At 37.5% G+C, this 25677-nt stretch overlaps 1 protein-coding gene across 1 annotated transcript in view; it reads left to right on the top strand.

The window, feature by feature from the left end:
- The window catches only part of EYS (eyes shut homolog), a 940845-nt gene that overhangs the window by 442362 nt on the left and 472806 nt on the right, over positions 1-25677 (top strand). Inside the window, exon 23 of the mRNA XM_049818234.1 lies at positions 19458-19717. Coding sequence (XP_049674191.1) covers positions 19458-19717 — 260 coding nt within the window. The remainder of the gene's footprint in view (positions 1-19457; positions 19718-25677) is intronic.

The raw sequence follows: 25677 nt of genomic DNA, 5'->3' as shown, positions 1-25677 counted from the left end.
TCTTGCTTGATGGGGACTTTGAACTTTTTGTTTCCAGCTGACTCCTCATTGGGGACAGTCAAGCATCCTTTCAGCAAATGCTAGAAAGTGTGTATGTAACTACCAAGCCTAGAGCACAGCCAACAGTAGTGTAGAAGGGAGCCAGAAACTCTGTTGGGGACACCATGTACTTAGATAGTGAGGTGCTACAGGGCACTGTCCCTGACCATCCACAGGAACAACTACCTCAGCATGTTAGAGGCCTCAGACCAGACTGAGCTCGTCAGGGGAGATGTAGTTGTGCAGGCCTGGGGCTGCGGGCATGTCTGGGACCTCTTGCTGAGGCTGGGACCAGAGGGTACAGTGTCCTTGCCTGCAAAGGTACTTGTGTGCTGGGGAGGATCTATGCTGCCAAGAAAATGAGCTGCAGGAGGCAGTCAGACTGTGCAGCTTCAGAGATGGCGAGAACAACATCATATTCTCCAAGACCCTATAGATACAAAAACATGAACTTCTCACCATAGTGAAGGACCAGGCAGAGTCTGTGCTTAGGGAGTTTGGAAATGGAGACTCCAGTGATGATGAAGGCTGGAAGCTGGTGACATCGACAGCAGGATGAGGGTTCCTGACATATCGGCAGCTCTGCAACTACAGAGTAGGTTCAGTGACCTGGTAGCAGAGGAGGGACCAGAAGCTCTGTCCAGTGAAGCATCTGAACCAGCTGAACCTCATCCATGAGGCAGCACTGGGAGGCAAGGATGAATGATTGTACTGGGAGACTCCCTGCTGCAGGATCCTGGTAGGATGTATCATGAGTCCTGAGGGAGCTGGCTGTCATTGCGAGGCCACTCTTGATTATATTTAAAAGGTCTTAGTGACTGGGAGAGGTTCCTGAGGATTGGAAGACAAAAAATGGAAATATGCCAGAGAATGTGATGGATAAAGGCAGGAAAAGGAAGATTGGAAATGGAAAATGTCACTGCTATCCTCAAGAAAGGCAAGGAGGAGGATCTGGGAAACTGGACCAGTCAGCCTCACCCTGATCCCTGGGAAGGTAATGGAGCAAATAATCCTTGAAATCGTTTCGACATGTGTGATGGAAAAGAAGGTGGTTGGGAGCGTGGATTTACAAAGGGGAAAGCATGCCTGATGATAGCATTCAATGAGATGACTGGCTTGACAGATAATGGGAGAGCTGTGGATGTTGTTTATCTTGACTTTAGCAAGACTTTGGATGCTGTCTACCATAACATCCTTATAGACAAAACTGGCTGAACTGCCAGGCACAAAGACCAGCTGGTGGTCAGTCAGTGGTAGTGTACCCACGAGGTCAGTAAGGAAGGTCAGCAGCACCCTGGGCTGCATTAAGAACATCATCATCAGGCTGGGGGAGGTGATCCTTCCCCTCTACTCACTACTTGTAAGGTACATATGGAATGCCATGTCCTCTTCTGGGCTCCCCAGTGTGAGATGTGGATAAAATAGAGTCCAGAAAAAGGCCACTAAGGTGATCCAAGGACTGGAACACCTCCATATGAGGAAACGTAGAAAGAGCTGGGACTGTTCAGCTTGGAGAAGAGAAGGCTTAGCAGGATCAATCTGTGTAATACTGGGCGGGGGAAGGGGACAGGGAGAGGGCACAGGTAAAGTAGACAAAGCCAGAGTCTTCTCAGTGGTGCCCAGTCAAAGGGCAAGAGGCAGCAGGCACAAACTGAAATGCAGGAAAGTCCATTTAAATGTAAGAAAAATCTTTTTTTTACTGTTAGGGAGATGGAACACTGGAACAGGTTGCCCAGAAAGGTGGTGGAGTGTCCATCCTTGGAGACAGCCAAGGACAAGGTCCTGAGCAGCCTGCTGTAGTTGACTGTGCTGTGAGCAACGGGGGTTGAACTAGACAATCTCCAGACGTCTCTTCAACCTCAGTGATTTTGTACGTTTCATCCAGACTTTTTGTCTGGTTATATGCATAGATCCCTCAATGTTTGGGCATAAGTAGGTGATTTTGACAGTAAAATTGGGCAAAAGTATACATAAACATATACACCAGTTACTCTGCACTTCAGATCTCTCTTAAATTCGGTCTATTCCTATGTTTAATGTATGTGAAATACGTGCAATTCTATATTTGCAGGTTTTCAGTTCTGGTACGTATTTTGGGATTCTGACGTTTTAAAATAGCAAGTTTCATATATACCCATAAACTAAGATGTTTATCATACATGTAATTATTACAGTTAGGAATAATAAAAGAATAGTGGACACATACATAAAAGTGGTATTAATTCAACAATATCTACTCTCAAGATTTGTATGGAAACATTTAAAAGACAAATGTGAAGGAAAGGGCTAAAGAAGAAAGAAAGATTGAACTGTGCTTCTGTTACATTTCATTTCTCATCTGGTGGCTGAAGTAAGAATGCAGAAAAAAAAAGCTGGATGTAAACTTCCCTTTTCATTTTTTTCTCCTGCAGATAATGAAATGGGGTGAGATGGAGGTGCCAGTTTCTGTAATCATAGGATGGCATAATTTGTAACAGATTTAGAGAGGAAATACTGAGTTGTATGGATTCTTATCCTTGCACTGACAGGGTGTGGAGAACAAGCAGACTGAGTACCCTTTCCCTTTTGAGGAAAAACCTTAGGGTAAATTCTTAGAGCACACTGTGGTACCTGTTGTCTTTCCTCAAACCTAAGCTCTGTGACCTCAAGGTCACTGCTGAAGAGAAACTGCACAGAAAAGGGACACATGCAATTGGAAGGACACTAGGAGTGAGGGCCAAAGGAGAAATCTTTCAGTCATCTGCAAGGACCACTTTTAAAACTGTACAAGCACACACTGAGCAGCCTGAAGCGTGTATGAACAGGTGAATTCAGTATTCTGGCGCATGTAAAAGACATAGAGATGATTTGCATCTAAGGATGGAGAAAGAATAAAAATAGTAGTAGTCAAATAGTTTTGCAGAGGTGGAAGAATTGACTCTGCAGGAGTTTGCCAAAACTGGGTTAGAAAACTGCATGTAGTTCCTTTTTAGAAAAGGAACTGTTCAACAAATCAATTCAGAATTTGCTCAAAGGCATTGAGGTAGAGGAAGCAGAGGTTTGGGGAAAGAGTTTGGACCATCTCGGAATATTCCTGTTGTTCGGGTTTGAAGATAAGATGGTAGTGCATTAGAAGGCAGGTATATGAGCCAAAGTGCTGGATGAAAGAGTGGATGAAGCTTAAGAAGTGCAAGAGAGACAGAAATCTGGGTGCTCATGGTGAGATTTGGTCTAATAAATAAAAACGATAGAACAAAAAACACCCTGCTGACTTCAGTGCAAATGACAACAGGTAGCATTGTTGCTTTGATGATTTTTTAGAATTTATTTATTTTGCCATAACCTATTTATGGTTATCCTAAAGTGAGTTCATAACATTTAATACTTGGCATTTTTCTGCCTTGCAGATCTTCAATGGAAGTCATCCCCCCATCATGTTATATAGCAACAGTATTAAAATTGAAATTCAATGGCTTGTCTTCTGTAGCTACAGTTCTGGGCAATAACAAAAATGCTGCCACCACTAAGTATTCTTTGAGGGTGGGGAGTGAAAATTAAAACTGGAATGGATAAAAATAAGATAGGCAATGAACAGAAGAATGGCTGAAAAGGTTTTCAAGACAGACTTCACTACCTCATTATTTCTAATCCAAATCTGTTATAATGCTTCTGTTGCAGATGATTCATAATAGACTAAATTTTGCTTGTTCTTTTGCCCTTCGTTTAACAGTTCCCTAAAAACACATTCACTTTTTAATTCGGGAAACCTTAGTAAAATAGGAAGTTTAAACAAACAAACAAAAAATGGTGCTGACACTTTAAAAATGGCTCATTAGAAATGAATGGGAAAACCATCTGTCATTGTTAGCTACAGATTAGATATTTCATGCATCGGCAGTGTCTAATACATGCACAAAGGAACAAAATTTAGAAAGGATTATGGGCATTGCTGCTGACATTATATCCTGTTGAACCATGGAGAATGGGTAATAAACAGTTCCACATAAAAGGACAGGATGTAGATCCCCATTCTCTTTACTATAAAATCTGTATTTTTTTCCTTTGATTTGAAAGGTTGTTGGTAAAACCTACGTTGCACGTATTAGAAGAGTTTTCATCAGTTTCATAGGTATTGATCCTTTTACCTACCTTAAAGCAATTCTAAAGTGGTTGAGTCCAAATTTTCGTAAATGAATTGTGTCAGTTTTAATGCCAAGGTGTTACCTGTGTTTATTTTGTACTGAAATAACTTTCCAGCCAAAACAAAAGCAAGGTTTCATCTTCAATTATGAGGCATTTTCTTTTGAAGTAGAGAAAGATTCTTAGAGAATAGCAGTCACAATTTCCTTATTACTAACAGCATACAAGACTATTTTGCAGACAGCATTTTCTCTGTTTTGGGAGATAAGAGGGAGAAAATGAAGCCTGACTATATATTTAGTTGTAGTGTAGGTGAATACATTTTACTTATGTCAAGCAGTTCAGTAGTGAAATACTATCTAACCCAGACAGCATTGATTTCCATCAGTGGTGCTCAGATACCTTAGATGAGTAGATTATATTACTGTCGTTAGGTCACTGGGGTGATGAAGATAACATATGTGAAAAAGAATTCTGCAAGACTATTAACAGAATAGAGTAAAATCTAGCATTTGTTAAACTGGCAGTATATGGCCAGTAGCTAATGGAAGTAAAAAGAGAGTTCTGGTTTGTGTTGTTTTGTTTTTCCATTTAATATGTGGTAAAAGAAATTAATAGAAGACTTTTATTTAAAAAAAAAAGTATTTTTTTTTTTAAAGATTGTGCTACCAAGTATAAAATTGGTTTTGGAGAAGAGTATAATTGTATGTTTAGAAAATGCATGTTTGAAAAAGTAACGAGTTATTCAGCTAAAGCAGTTGTATCTTTGACATGATTGCTTATATGTGATAGTCCAATATGAAAGCTATGTACACATGTACAAATTATGTGAAATGGTTCTAGTATAAGTAAACTGTACACAATACCACAATACACAATTATAAAATCAACATTGTCTGCCCCACCACTAGTTTCTATGGGTAATCGAATTTTAGTTAATAGTCTTTTGGGGTTAGTCTGGGGTTTAAACTGTTGTGTTCTGTTAGATCAATAGAAGCATTATAGGAAAGTTTATTTAGACTGCAGTTACAGATAGTACACTATTAGAGGTCCTTTATAAAGTAGTGCTTACTCTTCAGCAATAGCAAGCAGAGTAATGGAGGATCTGTAATTATCATATTTGCTTCCACCAAATGCCAGTTTGGTTGTGTGAAAAAAAAAATCTATCACAGTTATAATAGGAAGCCTTTATCTTTGAAGGTCACAACTAGAGAAAAGGGAGCAAAAATCCAAAAGTCATGCCTCTCTGTGAGCATCTGTAAGTATTGTTATGTATGTCTTTTAGGCTTGGTCATTCCCTATCTGGAAGGGGCAGTCATTAAATTTTCATAGGTTTGCTCTATTGAAATGACTCAGTGAGACAGCCATAGTAGAAAGTTGAATTGTGTATATTACAGTAGATATCAAAGGTAGATAAAGATGTAACTGACTCTTGGAGACCGATTGAAAATAATTTTTGTTGTTTGCTTTTATAGCTTTATATCAGAACAATAACCTTTTTAAGGACAAAGCTATTTTTGAAATGCTGGTTGCCAGGACATGACAAGTTGAATTTTGTTTTGTAACAGAACCTATAGTAGGGAAATACCTACCTCATCTTGTGACTGCTGTATTTCAGCAGCATATATATATTTATTTATTATTTATTTATTGTTTTTTGTTGCATTGAGAAACACTGAGTTGAACTTAAAAATCCTTACTTTTGTTCTTTTCCTACTGTTTATATGTTTGGAAGTTGTGGCATTCCTTTATAAAATATTTCGTGGGTTTACTTAAATAATTCTTCTTAGGCAAACTTAGGCAAGGACTGTGTTAGGTGGTCTTAGGTAAATTTAGTTGTGGCAAGATGAAATTTTCCTGCGTCAGTTTTCTGTTGGAAGTTACAGTCCTCATACAGGATTAGGTGAATAGTAAGAGATTATAATTTGGCATATTGGCTTAAATCATTAATGAAGTTCAGTTTGTGCAAAACTTTTTCTTTTCTTTCTATTATAATAAATGTAAGAACAGATGCATCCTTGCTGCTTAATCTTTTTCTAAAATATTTTCTAGACTGCCAGTACTGATGATGACAAACTCTGTAGCCTTTCCAAATGTTCTATTTCATAGAGGCTCCTTTGAAAATCTGAGTTTATAACGTTGAAATTAGCATTGTGAGAGTTGTTCACATGCTAAATGATTCACCAGATAAACTTCGATGTGTAATTGACTAGTGCTGAGTGATGAAAATGCTTGAATAGGGCTCTTAAAATGTATAAATGTTGGTACTATATGGTTAAGTGATCTCCTGATGATCTGATGTATTATGCTATGCTAAATACCATAGCTGCCCTTGGTTATCAGTTGTTAACAGGTACCTAATTGGTTCTAGGCATCAAGTATTGAATGTATTCTATATTTGGAATGCAAAAAAAACAAACCCAGGAGGATTATTTAACATGGAACATTAATCTGTTTGTTCAAAGACCTGTTTTTTATGCCATTGTTTCCATTCCTGAATTTGATAGTGCTTTGATGTCAGACTGAGCCAAAGACATGTAGTTTCTTCTGTGATATACCTCCTTGGAGCTTGAGTACACCCAAGGTAAAGATCAAGTGGCAATCCTGAAAGTAGCTTAAAAAACAGGCATAGAACATCGGGGGGGGGGGGGGGGAAGCTGATAAAGACATCTTGCTTAAATGACAAAAGAGTTTGCAGAGTTCAGAAACAGTCGGAAACATGAGGGAGAGAAATGTTTGTCTCATCCATTCAAATCATTATGCAGAGGTCATTTGTATAGACTTCTGAATTGGTGTGCATTACGTTCAATTATTTTTCATGTCAAATTTTCTAAATGTGTCAGTAATCTATCTTCAGGGTTAGATTCATATTGCTCGCGCTTCATAAAATTTCAGAGTTGCAGCATGCTATCTACCACTTTATGTTGCTGCGCTAATTATTGCTAATAAAGATTAGCAATTGTAATTACCTTTACTTGGTCGTCTTGTTGCCCGTGGTGGAAGGAACAGACCAGGAAAGATCTCCTTTACTCCCTAGAGCAAAAGTACCTTCTGTTGTTAGCACTCTACCTGAAGAGTTCATTTTTCTTTTCTGTAATCAGTGTCATCTCTATACACTGGGTGAAGAGCTTTGAGTTCAGATGACAGAAGTACTGTTGCATCACTAAGCTTTCCAAATTTAACAAATGTCTCTCCTGCAGGGGCTGTTACCTGCTTGCAGGTGATGGCTTTTATTTTTTCAGTGCAGCATTCTTCTTCCATTCACATTTCTCAAGTCAAAGAGGACTTGTCTCAAAATCAGTGTACTAAAACACAGTGAGAGTTACCTTGTAACTCTCAGAAAATATCAGAGCAATACAAACTGAAAAGAGGCATTGAGCTAATTTCCATATCAACTAGGCTCTTTACACTGAAATCTAGTAGAGAGGAAGAGATTTCCAAGGGGGGATAGTGCTGAAGGTGCCAGTTTCCATAGGTGTAACAATAAACCCAGTGCTGCCAGATGTGTCATCAAAGACTGGCATTAAATTAAGATGGAGGAGCACAAGCAAACAGGCAGCTAGGGAGATGGAAGCCTTTTGTTCAGGAATCCTTCAAAGACGGAGAGTCTTCCAGATAGCTGATTAGAGCTCAACATCTGAGTTGGAACAGGTTAACTTTATGTAACATCAGCTTCTTGGATGCAGCATGACAACTGATTCCCTCAGATTCTTGAAAGAATGAAAATACTTCTTTTTTCGCTAACAAAGCAAATCGGTACCATCCAAGATACTGGACATAGATTCTTTACTTAATGTTCACCATAGCATTGATGTACTGATGCTGAGTTTTCACAAATGAAGGTTTTATTCTCTCAGGCAGACTCAATCTTTGTAGAATTGTTGCCTGTTACAAAAGATGCAAATAATGTATTTTCCCTCAGGTTGCTGGATAGAGTCTTGAGTTGCCTTATTGCTGTTGTATTGATTGTTGTTGTTCCAGCATGGGATGAAGGACACATAGGCAAAGAATGCAGCTCTTGTTGTTAGTGACAACAGATGGTAAGATAAAAAGGAATGTATGTCCTTTACCCTTTGCATTTTGTGAGGAACAGAAGGAAATCTAAAGCAGATTTACTTAATAGACAATGTTACTCAGAAAAGCAGCTTCCCATGCCAGAGTGCATAGGCACCCTATATGGGGGTCTGCAGTAATTCAAGAAGTTAATGCTGCTACTCAGAAAATCATTTTACGCTGAAGACGAATTTAGACAGATCTTTCTTCTCACCTTGCATTGTGTGCTAACTTGCTGAGGTGCATTCAAAAATATTCACATGACTGTGATACCCTTCTGATATAACTTGTGGAATTTAGGAGAAGGAAGTTGCTGGTTTTTTAAGGGATTATTTGGTATCTTTTAATCTTCTTAGAATTTGTTTCCAAAATCTTGAACACAATAAGTAGTTTTTCCTAGCACTCTAGATAATAACCAAAACTGTAAAGCAAAAGTAAAAAAAACCCACCTCCCAAAACATGAAAACTTTTTTTTTTTTTTTTTTTCCATTTTTAATAAATTCCTGCTGCATCTAAAATAGGAGTTTCAGGAGGTAAGGCTGATGGGAAGGCACTTTACCAATTATTTTCTACATAGTCATGGTCTATGAACAAGGCTGTTGATAGCACACTGTATTGTATTTTCTGGTTCCAAGCAATGTGACCTGAGTGACAGTAATAATGCTCAGTTTTACTTGTTTTGTTGTCTTCCTTAATTAAAAGTATTCAAAGTACTCAGTGTTTGTGCTGTTTTAAGCACAAGCATTCCTTCTAATGAGACTGCCCTCTAGTGACAGTTTTACTGGTGATTTTTAATTGTTTTAATGTTTCCCAGGCGAAACAGGAAACAATGTAATTTTATCTGGCTTTGTAGATAGGAGATTTGCTGCAAAGTCCTTCTTGAGATAAATATGCAAATAGTTCGGTTGGTCTGAAAAGGAACTAGGTGTACCTCACCTCTGTGGTCCAGTAGTCTGAAAGTTGCACCCAGTCAGATGTAAGATGTATTTTGATTTAGGAAAATGGAAAAAGAAAAAAAGCTGCATTAAAAAACTTGGGAGTTGAAAGTTGAAATAGCCTTTGTAGGACCTAGAATTCTGTTTCCTAAAACAGAAATCTGTGCGTTGCAGCTGAACTAGAGCTTAAAGTAAATGCAGAAATACATGGTTTTTTCTTTGTGTCATGTCCTTGAATACCCAGAATATTAGGAATAAATTTTAGTTATTGTTTCCAAAAGGAAGAATGTGGGCAAAGGATTATGGGAGCAAAGTATACAGCATAGAGACAATTATTCCTAAAAAATGGGAAAAAGGACAAAGATAAAAAGGCTGAAGCAATTAAACTGCAAGGGAATGAAAACTACCTAACGTTCTGAAGTTTTTATGTATGCATCAAACATGCAAAAGGCACACTTACACGCTATGATAGTGGCAGAAACGTAATCTTTTTACCTCCCTCTCCAGCAATGTACCTCCCAAATCCTTTTTCTCTAGTTTGGAGTAAATATCTACTTCTATTTCCAGCTTTAAGAACAAGCCAAAGGGGTTCAGCATATTGTATTTGCAGATTTTATTTATTATATTTGTATCGTACTTCATGTTTTCTATGTAAAAGGGTTAACCCTTCTGATTTCTAATTCAGAAACAAAAGGAGAAAAACGTGTCAATTTGTCTTCAGAATGAGAAAATACAAATAGCTTTTTTAATGTGTATCAGGAATATATTCTAAAAGCATAGATCTAGCTTTTGAAAACAGTAGAAACTAAGAAATCAAGCAGTTGCTGTGGAGCCTTCTGTTCATGGTATCATGCTTTCAGTAGGACATGATGAAAATTGACAGTTGCATATCTGATATGCTTCATTTTTATGCCTGCTTTTTTAAAGACAATTACACTTTTTATTTTTTCAGTGCTCGGGAATACATAAAGCTAGAGGGAATAAGTATTTATTGTTATGGTTCTAGTTCTTAAAATGACGTAGGTTCTACCAGATCCACACACCAAAAAACTCTTAAAACTATTTCTTCTTCAGTTCTATGAGAAATTTATGTGAAACTGTTTACTGTTGGACTACCTTTTTAGTAAAAAGGAGTAAAGAGTAAAGCTGCCTCTGAAATATGAGGGATTCATAGCATGTTGGATGGAAGAAGGTTTAGTTTAGTTTAAAAGAATAACCAAACCCAAGCAATTGCATTTTCAAAAGTACCTGAATTATTTAGACTGTTAGATAGTATTTTCAAATTTGAGGAAAGCGGTTTGGTCCAGATAGTTCTTCATGTATCTGACAGAGAACCCTAAGTTTGTAAGCCTACCTCCACTGTTTTCTTTATAGCCAATGAAGTTAAGTAGATGGAGAAATGCCTTCTGAAAGCCATTCAACTCATCTGAGATCTGAGCTTCAAAGTAACTTAACTTTTCTCAACTGACAAAACAGTATCTTCAAAGTGGCTTAAGTCACAATGTACAAACTTTCAGTGGTTAGAATTGTGTGTTTGAAAGACAAGTCTATTCCTAGCTCTTCAGTGTTTCTGAAGGCCAGATCCGTCAGCTGTCTAGGTGAAATGGAGCTTACTCCAGGGTGAGTTTTAGTTAAGACTGCACATAGATTTTTTTAACTAAACCTCCTAGATATTCCCAGTTGCTATGCTTTGGTTGGCTTGCAATGTCAAATGATCCTATACATACAAACTGGAATCTTTTTGGATGAAACTAAATTAGAGTATACACTCAAGAGTGTGTCCTGTATGATACAAATACGGCTGGATATTCAGTCCATAATGCAAGACTAGAATTAGTGTGAAGTAAACCAGGCAAAACATATATAGTGTTTATGCTGGGTCTGTACCAACTCTTCAGCTTCACACATCATCTCTTATTTGTGCCATACTGTGGGGGCATAGCCTTTGGCACCTTCCTTTCCTCTATGTCATCCCAGCACAGAACGACATGTCCTGCATGGGCAGTGCGAAGAAGACAGCTTCTGCTGCATAGGCGCAACCAGTGGGACTCAGGCACCTGTTTTTATTATTTTTTAAAATGGGACTAAGGTGATGCTTTGCAACAGAAGGTGCTGTTTCATTATGATTCCACTAAGAAAGGCACTCAGACTCTACAGTATCACTTAGAATGCCATATATTGGAGCTAACACTATAAAGAAGATGGTATGTAATCTCCTGTCCCTTCAGGGAACCCAGGGTTGTGCAGCATCAGATGGGCCTTCTGTCTGGGCCAGCATGCCATGCAGAGCCTGTCTATGAAAAGATTACCCCATTCAGGTTATTTGAGGTCTCGCAGGATTTTCTTACAAGAAAACAATAGAATTCATCATTTCCACTGTTAAATAGAAGGGATGTTTACATGAGAACTTGTTGCTGCAGTCTTAGATGAAGGCAAGGACACACAGCTGGTGCAGTCACATGTACTGAGGCTCCTCTGTTAAAATTCACCAACAAAGTTTATCCAGCGGTCAAGGGATGCACGCAACACAACAGAGGCCACAAGGCCAACCTCTATGTGCTACATAGCACAGCACAGTACATGCCTACTCAGGTCAACTGTTAGTGGATCACTAACTCCTTGATACGCAATGGTATTCTGGTCTGGATCGCTACAGATGCCTTTGCAATGGCATGCTACATGTCTTTTGCAGAAGTTCTTGATATTTTCTTCCATTAGTGGAACACGAATTGCTGAAATGTGAGACTTGGATTGATGTTCTGCTGCTTAAACAACTTCCAGTGCTCAACAATATTCATATTCCTACTGAACTAATGGACAAACACTAGCAATATATGGTTCCTTTTAGATACTAGCAATGGCTGTTGGGATCAAACTCTGGCTTATATTCATTCAGTGCTTTTGCTTTGCTGTTATTGAATAGATAATACACAGAACATTAGTTGGTCAAGTTGTGTATGCAGTTTGAGAAGTAATATATTCAGAATAAATAATAGATTGTTTTACAGACAGTAGCAGTAACTGAGGAAATGTGTTGACTTGCATGGTATTCAGCAACCTTCATACAGCATGTGAACAGAGGAGAAGAGTGAAAGTTGTTTCACCAAGTTTGACCAACTATCTTAGGACATAGTGTAGATTTTACTGTAGCGTTCTTTTACAGATCAATTTTATTTCTGAGGTGTAATGGTAGCAAGGTCCATTGCATTTACAGTTCATGCACTATATTATTAGTCATTGTACTATTGCATGTATTTTGCATTCCACGATGCAAACTTCTCAGAGACTTAGAATGATTAGGCTCATAATAAAGAGTTCATCCGTGCATGTCTGTTATTACCTGGTACCATTCCCCAAGTATTTTATCTATGCTTTCATAGCCACCATTTCAGATTCAACTTGAAGACTGCAGGTGGTGCATATACTTCCCATAAGCCAGCATCTACATCTCTGTTAAATTAAGAAATGGTAGGTGTATGTATGACAAAGGTAACAATTTTGTTTTCCTTAATTTCAGCTTCCCATCATTATTCTAACAGCTGATAAAGGCAGATAGAATTTCTTTTATAACCTAATTGTGAAATTGATACTCAACCTATCAATTTACTCTGTGAAAGGCAAATTGCTTTTAACTCACTGATTAATCCTTTGGAGAGAGGTGAGAGGGGACGAGGTGATATCTCTTCCTATGTAGCCACTTTCTTGCTCTACACATTTACACAGTTTGGAAAGATAGTTATCGCTTGGCCATGACAGACATGAGTGTATTGAGGAATCAAAATCGCTGGATAATGGATGAGCTTCCTGACTATTTCTTCCTTTGTTTAGTTGTTTTATGCCCTGACCTTTGTCACTGAAATCAAACCAAGCTATTGTTTATTTCACTGCTAATGAAACTTCCCATTGTCATATTGACAGACCAAGGAGCTGAACTTCCTTATTGACTAACACAGCAGTCATAATACCACTTCTTTGTGCTGAATTGAGAAGATGAGAGGATAGTTTAGTCTCTATGCTCAGATTGATTACTCAGTTTACAAAAAGTGATGATGACTATTGTAGTAATTGTAATAATGAAGGATGATATTGTAATCATAGAATCGTAGTATCGTTATGTTGCAAAGGACCTTTAAGATCATCGAGTCCAAACATAATGAACTGTAATAATGAAGGATGCCCTAGTATTTCTCAAAGGCAAGGCCGAAAGGCTTACATCTGACCTACTGACATACCATTGTGGACTGGGACAGCATCTAAACACATCTGGAATTTATCTAAAGCACAATTAAATATATGTGTTTTTACTTCATTTTTAACTTAAGAATTGCTCAGGACAAATGCAACCAACAAGACATGCCACTCCTAAAAAAATGATGGTCCCCTAAGCTGAGATACTGCAGTACTTTCACAGTGGCCAGCACTCCTTACAACATTCAAGTGGACCTTGGGCATTGGTTGTACACCTGAACTGAAATGTATGTTTCGATTCAGGAGCTTGAAGTAGAAAGCACTGGTATGGAAAAGGATCTTCCTGTTATTTACATCAACCACAAGTTTTCTGGCACACCTCAGAAAAGGGCAATGAGTGAGCAAGTTTATAACACAGCATTTTTATTTCGGGAGTTAATTTGTCCTGCCTTCTTAACCACAGCAATAAAAGAATTAGGAATTTTAGTTTTCGCCATTATTATCCTTTATGACTTTGCCTCAATCATTTAAAAATTCTACCCCACTGCTACTATTCATAAAGATTATTATATATGTCCCGTATTAGGAGTATATAAAAAAAGAGCAGAATAAAAGCTAATATTACTTTTGCAGTGCGGAACAGATTAAGCAGCTAGTTTCATCCTCAGTCTTGGGTTGTCACAGCCCACTTCCTTCTCCTGCTCTGCCAGCTGCAGCCTGGCTGTGGCCCCAGACACCACTGCCCCCCACCCAACACAAAGGGCTGTGGTTTGTCAGGTACTGACTGCAGGTGGCGGGGGTGTCACCCCTCCTGGAGGGACTGTTCCCGGAGCCGAAGCTGGAGCAGGGCAGGCAGCGGTCACTGGGCCCCAGCGCAGGGGTTAAACCAGTGACACCCAGCTCAGGCCACAGAGAGGACGAGCCCCTGCACTGCCGGGTCAGCGCACAGCCGAGGGCCTTATCCAGGCAGTGGCAAAAGTCATAGAATCATAGAGGGGTTTGGGTTGGAAGGGACCTTTAAAGACCATCTTGTCCAACCCCCCTGCCAGGGGGCAGGGAGATCTTCCACTAGATCAAATTGCTCAAAGCCCCATCCTGTTCAACCTGGCCTTGGAACACTTCCAGGGATGGGACATCCGCAGCTTCTCTGGGCAACCTGTTCCAGTGTCTCACCACCTTTATTGTTAAAAAATTTATTTCTTATGTCCAATCTGAATCTACTGTTTCAGTTTAAAACAGTTGTCCCTTGTCCTGTCACTACAGGCCCTGGTAAAAAGTCTCTCTCTGGCTTTCTTATATGCTCCCTTTAATTACTGAAAGGCTGCAATAAGGTCTCCCCAGAGTCTTCTCTTCTCCAGGCTGAGTAAGCCCAACTCTCTCAGCCTTTCTCCATAGGCATTTTTGTGACAATCCTCTGGACTTGCTCCAACAGGTCAATGTCTTTATGGTACTGGGGACCCTAGAGCTGAATGAATAAGGCCCATTTGGTGTGTTCAGGTTCCTCAGGTAGTCTCAAACCTGACCTAGGATTGGAAGGACTTCATTCCCCCAGTTCCTGCCATGAGGTTCAGAGGCTTGAGAGGTGTGGGAAGAGAGATTAGCATTGAAAACTGAGGCAAAATATTGTTGAGTACTTCAGCCTTCTCCTCCATGCCGGTTGTCACTAGTTCTCCTGTCTTTATTTATCGTGGAGATAAATTTTTCTTTAATCTTCCTTCTCTGGCCAACATACCTGTAAAAGCCTTTCTTACTAGTCCTTGCATCCCTTACCAAATTCAGCTCCCAAATGTGCCTTAGCTTTCCTAATCCCATCCCTACGCATCTGGGCAGCATCCTGTATTCTTCCCAGGATACATGTCCCTTGTTCCATGTCTGTTTCCTTCTTACACTTCAGTTTGTCCAGGAGGTCCTTACTAAGCTGTGCTGGTCTCCTGCCTGCCTTGCCTGGTTTCTTGCATGTGGAAATCAAGAGCTGCTGTGCTCTAAGAAAAATATCCTTAAAGATCTGCCAGCTCTGTTCAGCTCCTTTATACTGGAGGGCAGTTTCCTAGGGGATCCCATCAGCTAATTTCTTAAAACAACTGAAAGTTTGCTCTCCTAAAATTCAGGGCCCTGACTCTACTCATCAGCTGGCCCATATCCCTCAAGATTGTGAATCCCATCAGGGCATGAGCAGTGCAGCCCAGGCTGCTACCAGTCTTGACCTCTCTAATTAGTTAATCTGTGTCACATTTGGTTGGTTACAAATGGAGAGCTTTAGAAAGAGAGTAGAGAAGGAGCAGTGGAAGTGATGGTAAAGAGGGGCTCAGAGGAATTCAGGGGAGAGGAGGAGAAACGTGGGTGTAAATTTGAGGAGAACGTCTAGGAGGGACAAGTGAGAGTGGAGAAATAGTAGCACCAGAAGAATAACAGAGAGAAACTTGTAACAGGGCTTTTGCAGGTGAAAGCTGGTGGAGTGTGTAAGGTGGGTCAGATAGCTGTCCGAGGAACAAAGAGTTCATTAAGTTTTCAGAGAGTAAAAGAAGAAAGATGTTTGTGGGAGGAAAGAGAAGAGAGAAAAATGAATATTTGAAGTTTCTGTGGTGACTGGAAGTGTATGTCTTTGGAACTTTGTGGGGTGTGGTAGTGCTTTAAATTCAAAGCTGTGCATGTATTGAAAGCAAGCTCTCATTTTACTACTTCAGATGGTCCTGTAGCCTCTAGCTTACAAGGAATAAATTCGTCACTGAGCACTGAGGTTTTTCAGGCTGTTAGTTGCTTTGATTGAATGCACTAGACAACATAAACTCTTACCGTAGAATGGACCATTGTTGCATGTATTGTATAGCTAACAAGCTGAGCTGAACTTCACTGAACATCTTGCCATTTCTCATCAAGATCCTGTCAAATAAAGAGGCAGGGGAATGATGGGCACAGTGTATCTGAGGGTTCAGTTTAGGATTACTGTTGCTATGACTGAAGCGCTAAAGAAAAAAACAGTTCTGCTCCTCTTGAATATTGCATTTGTTTCTGTAGAAACAGCTGTATCTGTGGCAAAGGCAAATGCTTTGACTGGTATTTTCTGAAAACTTGGTACAAAATATAGAACAGAAAGAGTGGCATATGACTATTCTTGATTGTCCTGGTTTCGGCTGGGATAGAGTTAGTTGTCTTTCTAGTAGCTGGTATAGTGTCACCTTAAACCAGGACACTGATTGTTTCTGAATAGTTATTGTCGTCTTGTTCATAAAAGCTACAAAAACAAGTATGCAATTAGGGTATGAAAGGATAAGATGCTAATTGCTTGGTTGTGTAATATAAGTAAGTCAAATGTTTTCATAGTTAATCTGGGAATATATGATATGTCTTATTTAGGGAATTAACTTTAGTAATTTTGCAATTTTTTCATAAATGCCAAAATGCTTTTATGAAAGGCCTTGTAAATTCTGAAGCTAACGTTTTTACAACTATGTGTTAATAAAGATAGCGATTTTGCTTGTTCTTAAGAGAAAATGTCTTTAATTTTATGAGTTTACTGACGGTGATTGTTTCAGATACCTAAAGTAACTCATGTATAAATATGTCTTTTAGATTTATGTTTTCTTAGGTTTATGTAAGTTTTAGACTAAACATGTCTTTTAGACTTACACATTTTCTTAAAAAGTTCTGAATATATTCCTAGAGAATACAGCAGAGAAAATTACATGTAATAGCAAACTGTCATGCTTAAAGACATTTTGACTAATGTTTGATTAATATGGTAGTTTTTATTTACATGTAACTTGCACTTTTAGATTGCCTTTATAAAACTTGGCATTATTTAAAACCCGAATACTGGCAAATAAGTTCAAAAAAGTTTATATCACTTCTAAATGATTTAGGAATAAACAAAAAGTTGCATGCAGAACATCTGCCATATTTACATTTTTCTTTTTAGAAGGTAGATGAAAACTTTAGTTGTATTTTGGTACCAGTATTAGAACCTTTTATCTTGAGTTTACAAGTTGGTAAGAGAACAGAAAGAAGTTGAGCAATGACTATCTTATCTTTATGTGGTCTCATAAAAGCATGTATTACTTTTTTTTTTTAAATGTTATTAATTGTTGTCTTTGCATTAATATTGACCTTTCTTTGCATCTCAGTTGGTAGCTAGCATGAAGCCAGGGTAGGACTGGCTAGTTGTGTAGTCTCAATAACTGCTGTGTTTCAGTGATCTCTCTGTGATGTAATGTTCCCTGTGGCCAGACAGAATAGTTCTGATAACTCAAAGGCAGTTATGAAACTCGTTAGGGAAAAGAAGGAAACGGAACGTGTTTTATGTTTGCTCCTCTGCACCTCAGTTAAACCTGTAAGAGTTGGACCAGTCAAGAACTAAACCTCATTCTCCTAATATGACTTGAAAGGCTCTCCATTCAATGAGCTTTCCAAGCTATGAACATAGCATAGACAAGGTAGTACATACCACTCTATGATAGTTAATTGGTAGTAATTTATTCAGAACTTCATAAATGAAGTCAAGAAAAAAAGAAGCAGCTGTACAACAATTAACATCTAAAATACTTGTTCTGATCTATTGGGACAAAGCGTTCTACTATGTCCAGTGTCAGTGATTTGGAGATACTTAATTTGTAATGGAGGCTTGTACTTTTATAGATTGACTACTTGGGAGAAAATTAAACAAAGCACTGAGTAGTGGGTGCACTGGTACTCAGTGTTACTCAGTGGGTATTGCCTCTAGATACTAAATTGATGCTACCATGTATAGCAGAAGCAAGTATGTTTGTTGTGTGTAAACACAGAGTAACAAAACATATTTATTTGTAACTGTCACACTGAAATGTGATTTTTGTCATAGTTACTTTAAGAATGCCTGAATACCTTTTGATAGTTACAACTGTTTGTCTTCCCATGAAAAACATAGAGTAACCTGATTTTTGAATCCTTATTGCTAAAATACTTGTGACTTTCAAATGGTAAATTTCCTTAATAATACCCATTTCATTTCATGTGACATGGAAATGATACCCTACAAATCAATCAAACAGAACATTAAAAATTCCAAAGAAAACTGTGTGTGTTTTAAAGGGGCCAAGTGTGCCTTCTGTGTGGCAAGCAATACCTGTGCCTTACAGAACAGAACTATGTAATTGATTCTCCAATGAATGACCTGTTTGTTTTTTAAGAACAATTCCTTTTATCAAATTAGAACTATGAAGCTGTATTTGAATGGTTTAATGCCTGTAATCAGTATCAGTTGAAGAAGGTTAAGAGCTGGTATAGTTAATCTTTTGTATTGTGTGTTGTCCTGCAAAACAGTTGCAAATGTATGTTGCATTTAATTCTATCTTCAGTGCAAGTAATGTGAATGTATGCTTTCTAAAGCCTATAGAGCCTTCTTTTGTTGCAGCTAATGAGGAAATTTTCTCTGCAAAGTTTGAGATCATTAGCAAACTGTTACCTTTGAATTTTTAGAACCTCATCATCATATTCATGTTGTAAATAAAAAATAGGTATTTACCTAATTCATAAAGATAGATTCTTTACAATCAGATGTAATTTATATTTTGGTCTCAAGGTTTTTTTTTTTTCTGTGTTGTCAGTGACAGGTCTTCACAGGACCATACAAAAAAGAGAAAGATCGTGAAAAGAGGACTCCTCTATCATTTCTAGTGCCTTTAACTTTCTACCTTCTTTCTTAAAAGTGTACTGAATGCTACCTGGCACATTTCATCCCAAACACTGAAGTACCTACTTAGTAGTTTCACATATGTGAAAAGATGCCTTTCTAATCCTAAAGCTTAACAAAATTTACATTCCACATTTGATAATTTGTGGTGGTGTTTCAGCTTGAAGATCCACAGATGATTCTGTCAGCGTTAACTAAACCAGGTAGTTCTCCAAGTGGATAAATCTTGTGATTCAGAATAAGTCATCTTGCTTTTGCTCAAATAAATTGTGGGAGAACCACCTGAGTATAACTTCTATCAGACTGCACTATGACTAAAACTGGCAGAAAAAAAAGCTATGCACAGAAAAAGATTCTTGATTATTTATTTTTTTTTTTACTAGAAATAGTTGGAACTGATTGGGTTAAGTTGTTGATTTTTTCAGCCTGCCACCATTCAATTTTATTTTTTTTTCCAGATGCACTTGTACAGCAGGGTGGACAGGGCCAGACTGCAGTGAAGATATAAATGAATGTGATTCTGAACCGTGCTTGAATGGAGCCACCTGTTATGAATCTGTTAAGCAAGGACAGTTTGTATGCATTTGTCCTCCATTTTATACTGGTGACTTCTGCCATCAGCGCTTCAGTCCCTGTGAGCTGCCTTACAATCCATGCATAAACAATTCAACCTGCTTGGCACAAGTAGATGGAAATCCAATGTGCATTTGCAAAACAGGTAAGAACTGGTATAGTTGATGTTCTCTGTTTTCTCTTGTGCTGCAGAAAAGTTGCAAATGTGTGTTGAATTTAATGCTATCTTCAGTGACAGTAACAACGTATACCTTTCAAAGTACATAAAACCTTTGTGCATTACAGCAGGTCTATCGGTTATGTTAAAAGACTGCTAAGATAGCTGCCAGTTTGCTTACTATTAATTTCTTACAGTACTTATTAAATCTATGGTTGTTCAGATTCCAGCACTGAGAATTACTATTTCTGAGCCAATTGTTACAACAACATAGTGATACACGTGCACCTGGCCAGCAGAGCTGACAAACTAAATTGACAAAACAGACAGGCAGAAATAGACAAAATATATGCAAATTGTTAAAAATACAAAAATTGGAGCAAGTTGGAAAGGGTTCCTTTTCCCGCTGAGCTGTCAGGAAGGCCTGGCACATCAGGGGAGTAATCTTCCCCTGCCTAATGGATAGAGTGGATTGCTCTCCGTATGCACAACAAGCAAAATCACAACAGGTGCTGACAGCTTTCCTGGGCCATGGCTTAAAAGACACGATTTCTCCCTCGATGTACAAGAACTGCTAAGGTGGAACGGAGCAACAGTTTAACTGTGCAGAACATTACTAGGCAATTCTGCATAGGAATTGAAGAATACATTAAGTAATTAAAACTGCTGTGAAAATTTGAGTAGGGAGAGTACAATTACTGAATCTGGAATTTAGGCAGGATTTTGGAGTCATCACTTTTGTACCTATAAATGGCAGGGGTGTAGGACCAATAATAGCAAAGGTATTAATTGTGGTGTTACACCACAGTAGTAGTATTCTTTGTTTACTGAGTTGCAAAGATACAGAGGTAAGTCAGCAGTATGTATCACTTGGGTTTTTTACTATTCAGGTAAAGGTTACCACAAGTTGTCGAGTTAAAGTCACTGGGGAGGTATGCAAGTTGCTTATTGAAGCAGCTCTTCTAAAAGCTGCTTTTTAAAAACAGCTTTTAATACAATGTATTGATTTTGGAACCTTTTTCAAAAATGATCTGTAGAGAGACATACATGTTCAAGTCTTTTCTTAACATTCTTCAGAAAAGTCGTCTTTTCAAAACATTTTTGTGCACAGTTTCTCAAGAATCCAAAAGGTAACAGTTATCACGGAGAAATGTGAAACCTGGGGAAATACGAGCAGATAAATATTACAGAGAATTAACAAGACAAAAAATAATTTGCTAACATAAACCACAGGCCAGAAAACATCTAGTGTTCTCTAATAACAGATATTTTTAACAGTGATTTATTATTCTGTGAGAATTATTAGTAGATATATCTAGGAGCTAAAGCAAGGCAAGGTCAGTAGGAATGCAGGTGAGTTGTTGCTGACATAAAGACAAGGGAAGGACAAGGTTGTTGAATTTGGAGGATTTTTAGAATTCTTGTTTCTTATAATAGAAAGTAGAAAATCTCTTTCTTTAAAATTAGAGGTAGATCTTCATTAGTCCAAGTAATATCATTAGCTCAGGATGCTTGTGTAGTCTCCTTATTACAATAGAAGCAATAGTCTGCTTACCTTTAGTTTGGGAAAATTCTCAAGAAACATATATGTAAATCCATTATATATTGCATAGAGAGAGAGTGTTCATACCAAAGCTTTACCTACCCTATTCAAAAATATGGGTTATTTGGTCAGCATTTGTGTTAGTTCAGTAGCATTTTATTGAGTTGGGAAACTCTGAAGGGAAATGAAATCAATGAAATAATGTAATTATTATGGAAACTAATACACCCAAAAGTCTGGATTAATTTGACCAGATGTAGATGTCCACAGTATTACATTGAGGAGGTATACATACAGATATAAACAGTATATGTTGAGGAGGTCCAGCTATGCTCCATTTACAGCCAATGAAGAGAAAGAGGCAGTTTTCTGAGGTAATGCATTTCACCCAAAAGCAGACATACAGAGTCAAACGGCTGTAGAAATACTTGTGTCCCTCTGACTATACAGGCAGTTTAGGACTATTTCTTCAGATGATAGGTGGGCTGAATTCCTTACCAGTTGCCTGGATTATTATTTCTGTAGAGATTTTAGTTTTTTTATCTACATAGTTCTGGGAAGCACACAGTTTTGGAGAGGAGTAAAACAAAGGAATGGAGAACATCAATTTGTGTCATTATAGTGCACAAGTATTCAAAAGCTTTGTCATCTTATTTGCCCTCATTTTATCTTTAAAGATAGAAAGGTAGAAGCTGAGAAGCTGAAAAACTGGTTTATGAAAGAGGAATTGCTTGGGTCATAAGGTTACAACCACCAGTTTTAGGGTGTAGGGAAATTATGTGTCTTGTTCCAGGGAAATGTGTTAATGAGATCTACGGAGAGTACTGTGTCATCTCTAAGGAGAAACAATAGCTACACTTTGTACTGGAATTAGCCATCCTATTTTTGCTTTATCTTCGAAGTACTCGTTCCAAAAGCAAGACCTTATGGTTCCTCTCTTGATGCTTAAAGGTAATTTCTGAAGTCCTTGTTTTAAACAGTTCTTTCTAGGACTTTCTGACCCCTTTTGTCAGACTACTGTCAATAACTCTTTCCTGTGACACCTTCTTTTTTAATACCCTTTGTCTGAGCATGCTAGTGATTATTTTTATTTGGTCTATAGCTTCTTGCAGCTAGAAGTTTGAATGGAGGCAAAATATTTTTCAGCCCATGTCTCAAATAAGACTAAGTGAAAATTAATACTAATGTACAAAATTTATAGTGTCAAGCAGAAATAAGTAGATGCTAAAGAACAGAAGTTACATAAATTGGTGATTGCCGTCGTCAGGTTTCTGAGTCCTTCAGTGCCAGTTTCTTTCGCAGACTAATGCGTACACAATTCACAAAGGGAAATAGCCTTTTTACCCTGTCTAATATTTCACACACCTTTGATTCTGATACGTGTACCTACCTATGTTATACTGAATAACCTAAATACCTATCCCAATGATTACGGGGCTATTGTGATATCTCTGTTACTTGCAAACATTGGTTCATAAATGGTTCACAGTAAGGAGACAAATACAATCCATGATACTGTACTGATGAATAAAATGGTAGAGAGCTTACAGGGAAAGAATCCCATTACTCCTTTGTGTTATCTGCGGAGGTGAGTACTGTAATATTTATCTGCAGTGGAATACAGAGATGAAAATGACCATAACTGTAACAGCAGATGTGTAGCTTCTACACTCTGCATATTCCTGCACTTTGCAGCTCACAGAAGTCCCATAAGCAGTTGAGACACGCAGTAGTAGTTTCCCATATTTCAGAGAAACAGAAGGAACAATAAAAACTGTCCCATCTTAAGCAACAGATTTAATGTTTCATCCATTGACAGCAAAACTATGATGGGATGTTGGAATTGCTGTAAACTAAAATGAATGTATCATTCTGCCTGCACATAATTTTCAAGTAAATTTGAGCATACTGTCACACCTGCTAGTGCTAATGTTGAGTATGAGAAAACTAGGGTTTAAGATTAGATGAACTGCTTTTGTGACATTCTCCGTAGAACACGGGTATTTTTAGACCTCATATTATTAAAGTCACTTTCATGCTACCTGAACTGTTAAAAATATACAGAAATAAACTTAAATTGTCTAACAAAAAGTGCAATGATTTTCAATTGTTTTTCATCTACCTTAATTTCTGAAAGTCTTGAAATTGCTATGTTACTATGAAACCTGTTAAGATTTCTGAGATATATTTCACTTCCTCAAAAAACCCTATATATTTTCCCTGAAATGACAAATAAATGGTTAAAATGAGGTACTGTCTGCCTATGCTTTAAAAAAGAAAAAAAAAAGTGGATAGGTGGCAATACCAATGAGACTTTGTTTACATCTTCAGTTTCTCTAATGTGGCAGGAAAAATACTGTCAGATATGTTTGACGAAGAAAAACTTTTTTTGTTTGTCAGACTTTACAATCGTGTTTGTCTAGCCTTTATATTGGCCACCTAGAAAAAAGCAAGCCACTTGTTTCTTGAATTCAATATTGGAAATTTTGAGCAGGTACCTAATGGAATTCGGTATTCACAAGTGTGCCATTTGCTCTTCCCCATTGATTAGATGCATCTTTTCATTTAGATCTTCAGAATGGTTTGAACCGAGTTCAGAAAACTTGCAGTTTTTCCACATGAAAAGCACTAAGGTCAAAACCTGCATTTTTAATGTATCACTCTGGTTTGACATGTGGAAAGGCTACCTTGTAAAGTATATGGCTGGAGAGCTACATCAAATCATTTACATGTGCTGTTGATTTACAGTTTGGATCTGCAGTTTGACTGATTGGCAGTAGCAAAGGCAGCAAGTAGTTGCATTTAAATGTGCTTATTACTTTCTTACACACAGTACTAAATATTGCTGCAGTAACAATATATTACAGCACTGTACATATTTTCAGGCTTTCCAGTAGTGTACCACTTTGCAAAATAATTTGCTTAAAATAAAAATTGTGTTGTATAATTCAAACAAATTAATTTTATTCACAGTATAAACAAGTAAAGTTTTGCTGGCTGCATTAAGTGAATGCTTTTTTTACACACTGCAATTTCTTTGCAGCTGGAAAATGTTTGTTTTGCTACTATATCTGACATGTTAAACATTAAGTCAGTTACCCCCCATTGTCTTTTTTTCTTTCCTCTCACAACACATGAAATAATTTGGAAACATGTCTACATTACTGTAAAAAGTACATCCATACATTAATTTTAGCTTAACTATCCTGGAAGATCACAGCTACATCTGGCAGCAATTGTAACTTACCCAAAATAATCTAATGTATTACATTGTCCTTTAAATTGCGCTTGACTATCATGTAAAATACAAGAACGACATGAGTCCATGCATGTTAGACCCATGAGCTATCTCATAGCTTCAACAAGCACTATATAAATAAACTACCAAGGTAATTCCTTAAACCTGTTCCACTTAAGTATGAGCATTTTAAGTATTCTTCTGGATCTGCAAGTAGTATGATTGGTGTCTGTCCAAGTATATTCATAAAATAAACATTTTACAAGTATTTTAATCCTAACATTAGAATATAAGTTTTGAGGCTTGACCTCTCCTGTTTGAGTGCTTTTCAGTGTTACAGTTCTTTATTTTTGTAATTTACTCTAAGAACATATATCAGGAGTGAATTAAAATTGGCTTATTAACATACGCTTTTATTGAAACATCCTTTGTACAAGCTTAGTAAATTATAATCATACTACAGCACAGACGCAGAAATTATGAATGAAATAAAGCTAAATAACACTGCTAGTATTTTTCAGGTCCTTTTAAGCAGATTTGAGTGTTTGATTAACTGCTGTAGTTGAAAGCAGGATTTTTCACTGAAATCTTCTGTAAAAATTGCTAGAAAGGTTTAAAATTCCTTAGAAAAAGTTGCTGCGTGAGTTCAGAAGTTTTCATTGTGCATCAAAAAATCATGTAAATCATTCTGTGTAAATTTTTAACAGTATACATCATTAAGAAAGAAATGATTGCCTTTTTTTTTATAAAAAGGACGAGTTAATTTGTCAGTTAAAAAGAGAATTTTCAATAGTAAATTGAACACATAGATTGCTTATTTCATAATGTGGTAGATAGCCAGTAAAATTTTGTGATGAAAACAGTATTTTTTCTCCGTTTGTAGGAATAATAGATAAAGTAGCATGCCTGCTGTATGTTTACTTATTTTATGTCTTTTCAAGGTAGCTATATTTTGCTATGGGCTGGAAAAATGTGTACTACTGCAATCAAATATGTGTCTAAATGGTGCTTTATGCATCTATTTCAGTACTATTTATTTCAAAAAGACTATAAAACATCCATAACCAAGTGGGACCGACAGGCAGGAGCAGAATGATGAATGCCCTCCATTTTCCTTTTTTATGTTTTTTAATCTGACAACTGTGGTTTTTTGTTGTTTTTTTTTAA

This window comes from Accipiter gentilis, chromosome 15 (assembly GCF_929443795.1).
Source record: "Accipiter gentilis chromosome 15, bAccGen1.1, whole genome shotgun sequence".
Lineage (NCBI taxonomy): Eukaryota > Metazoa > Chordata > Aves > Accipitriformes > Accipitridae > Astur > Astur gentilis.
The sequence above is the reverse complement of the archived record's forward strand: the minus strand, read 5'-3'. Positions and strand labels throughout refer to the sequence as shown.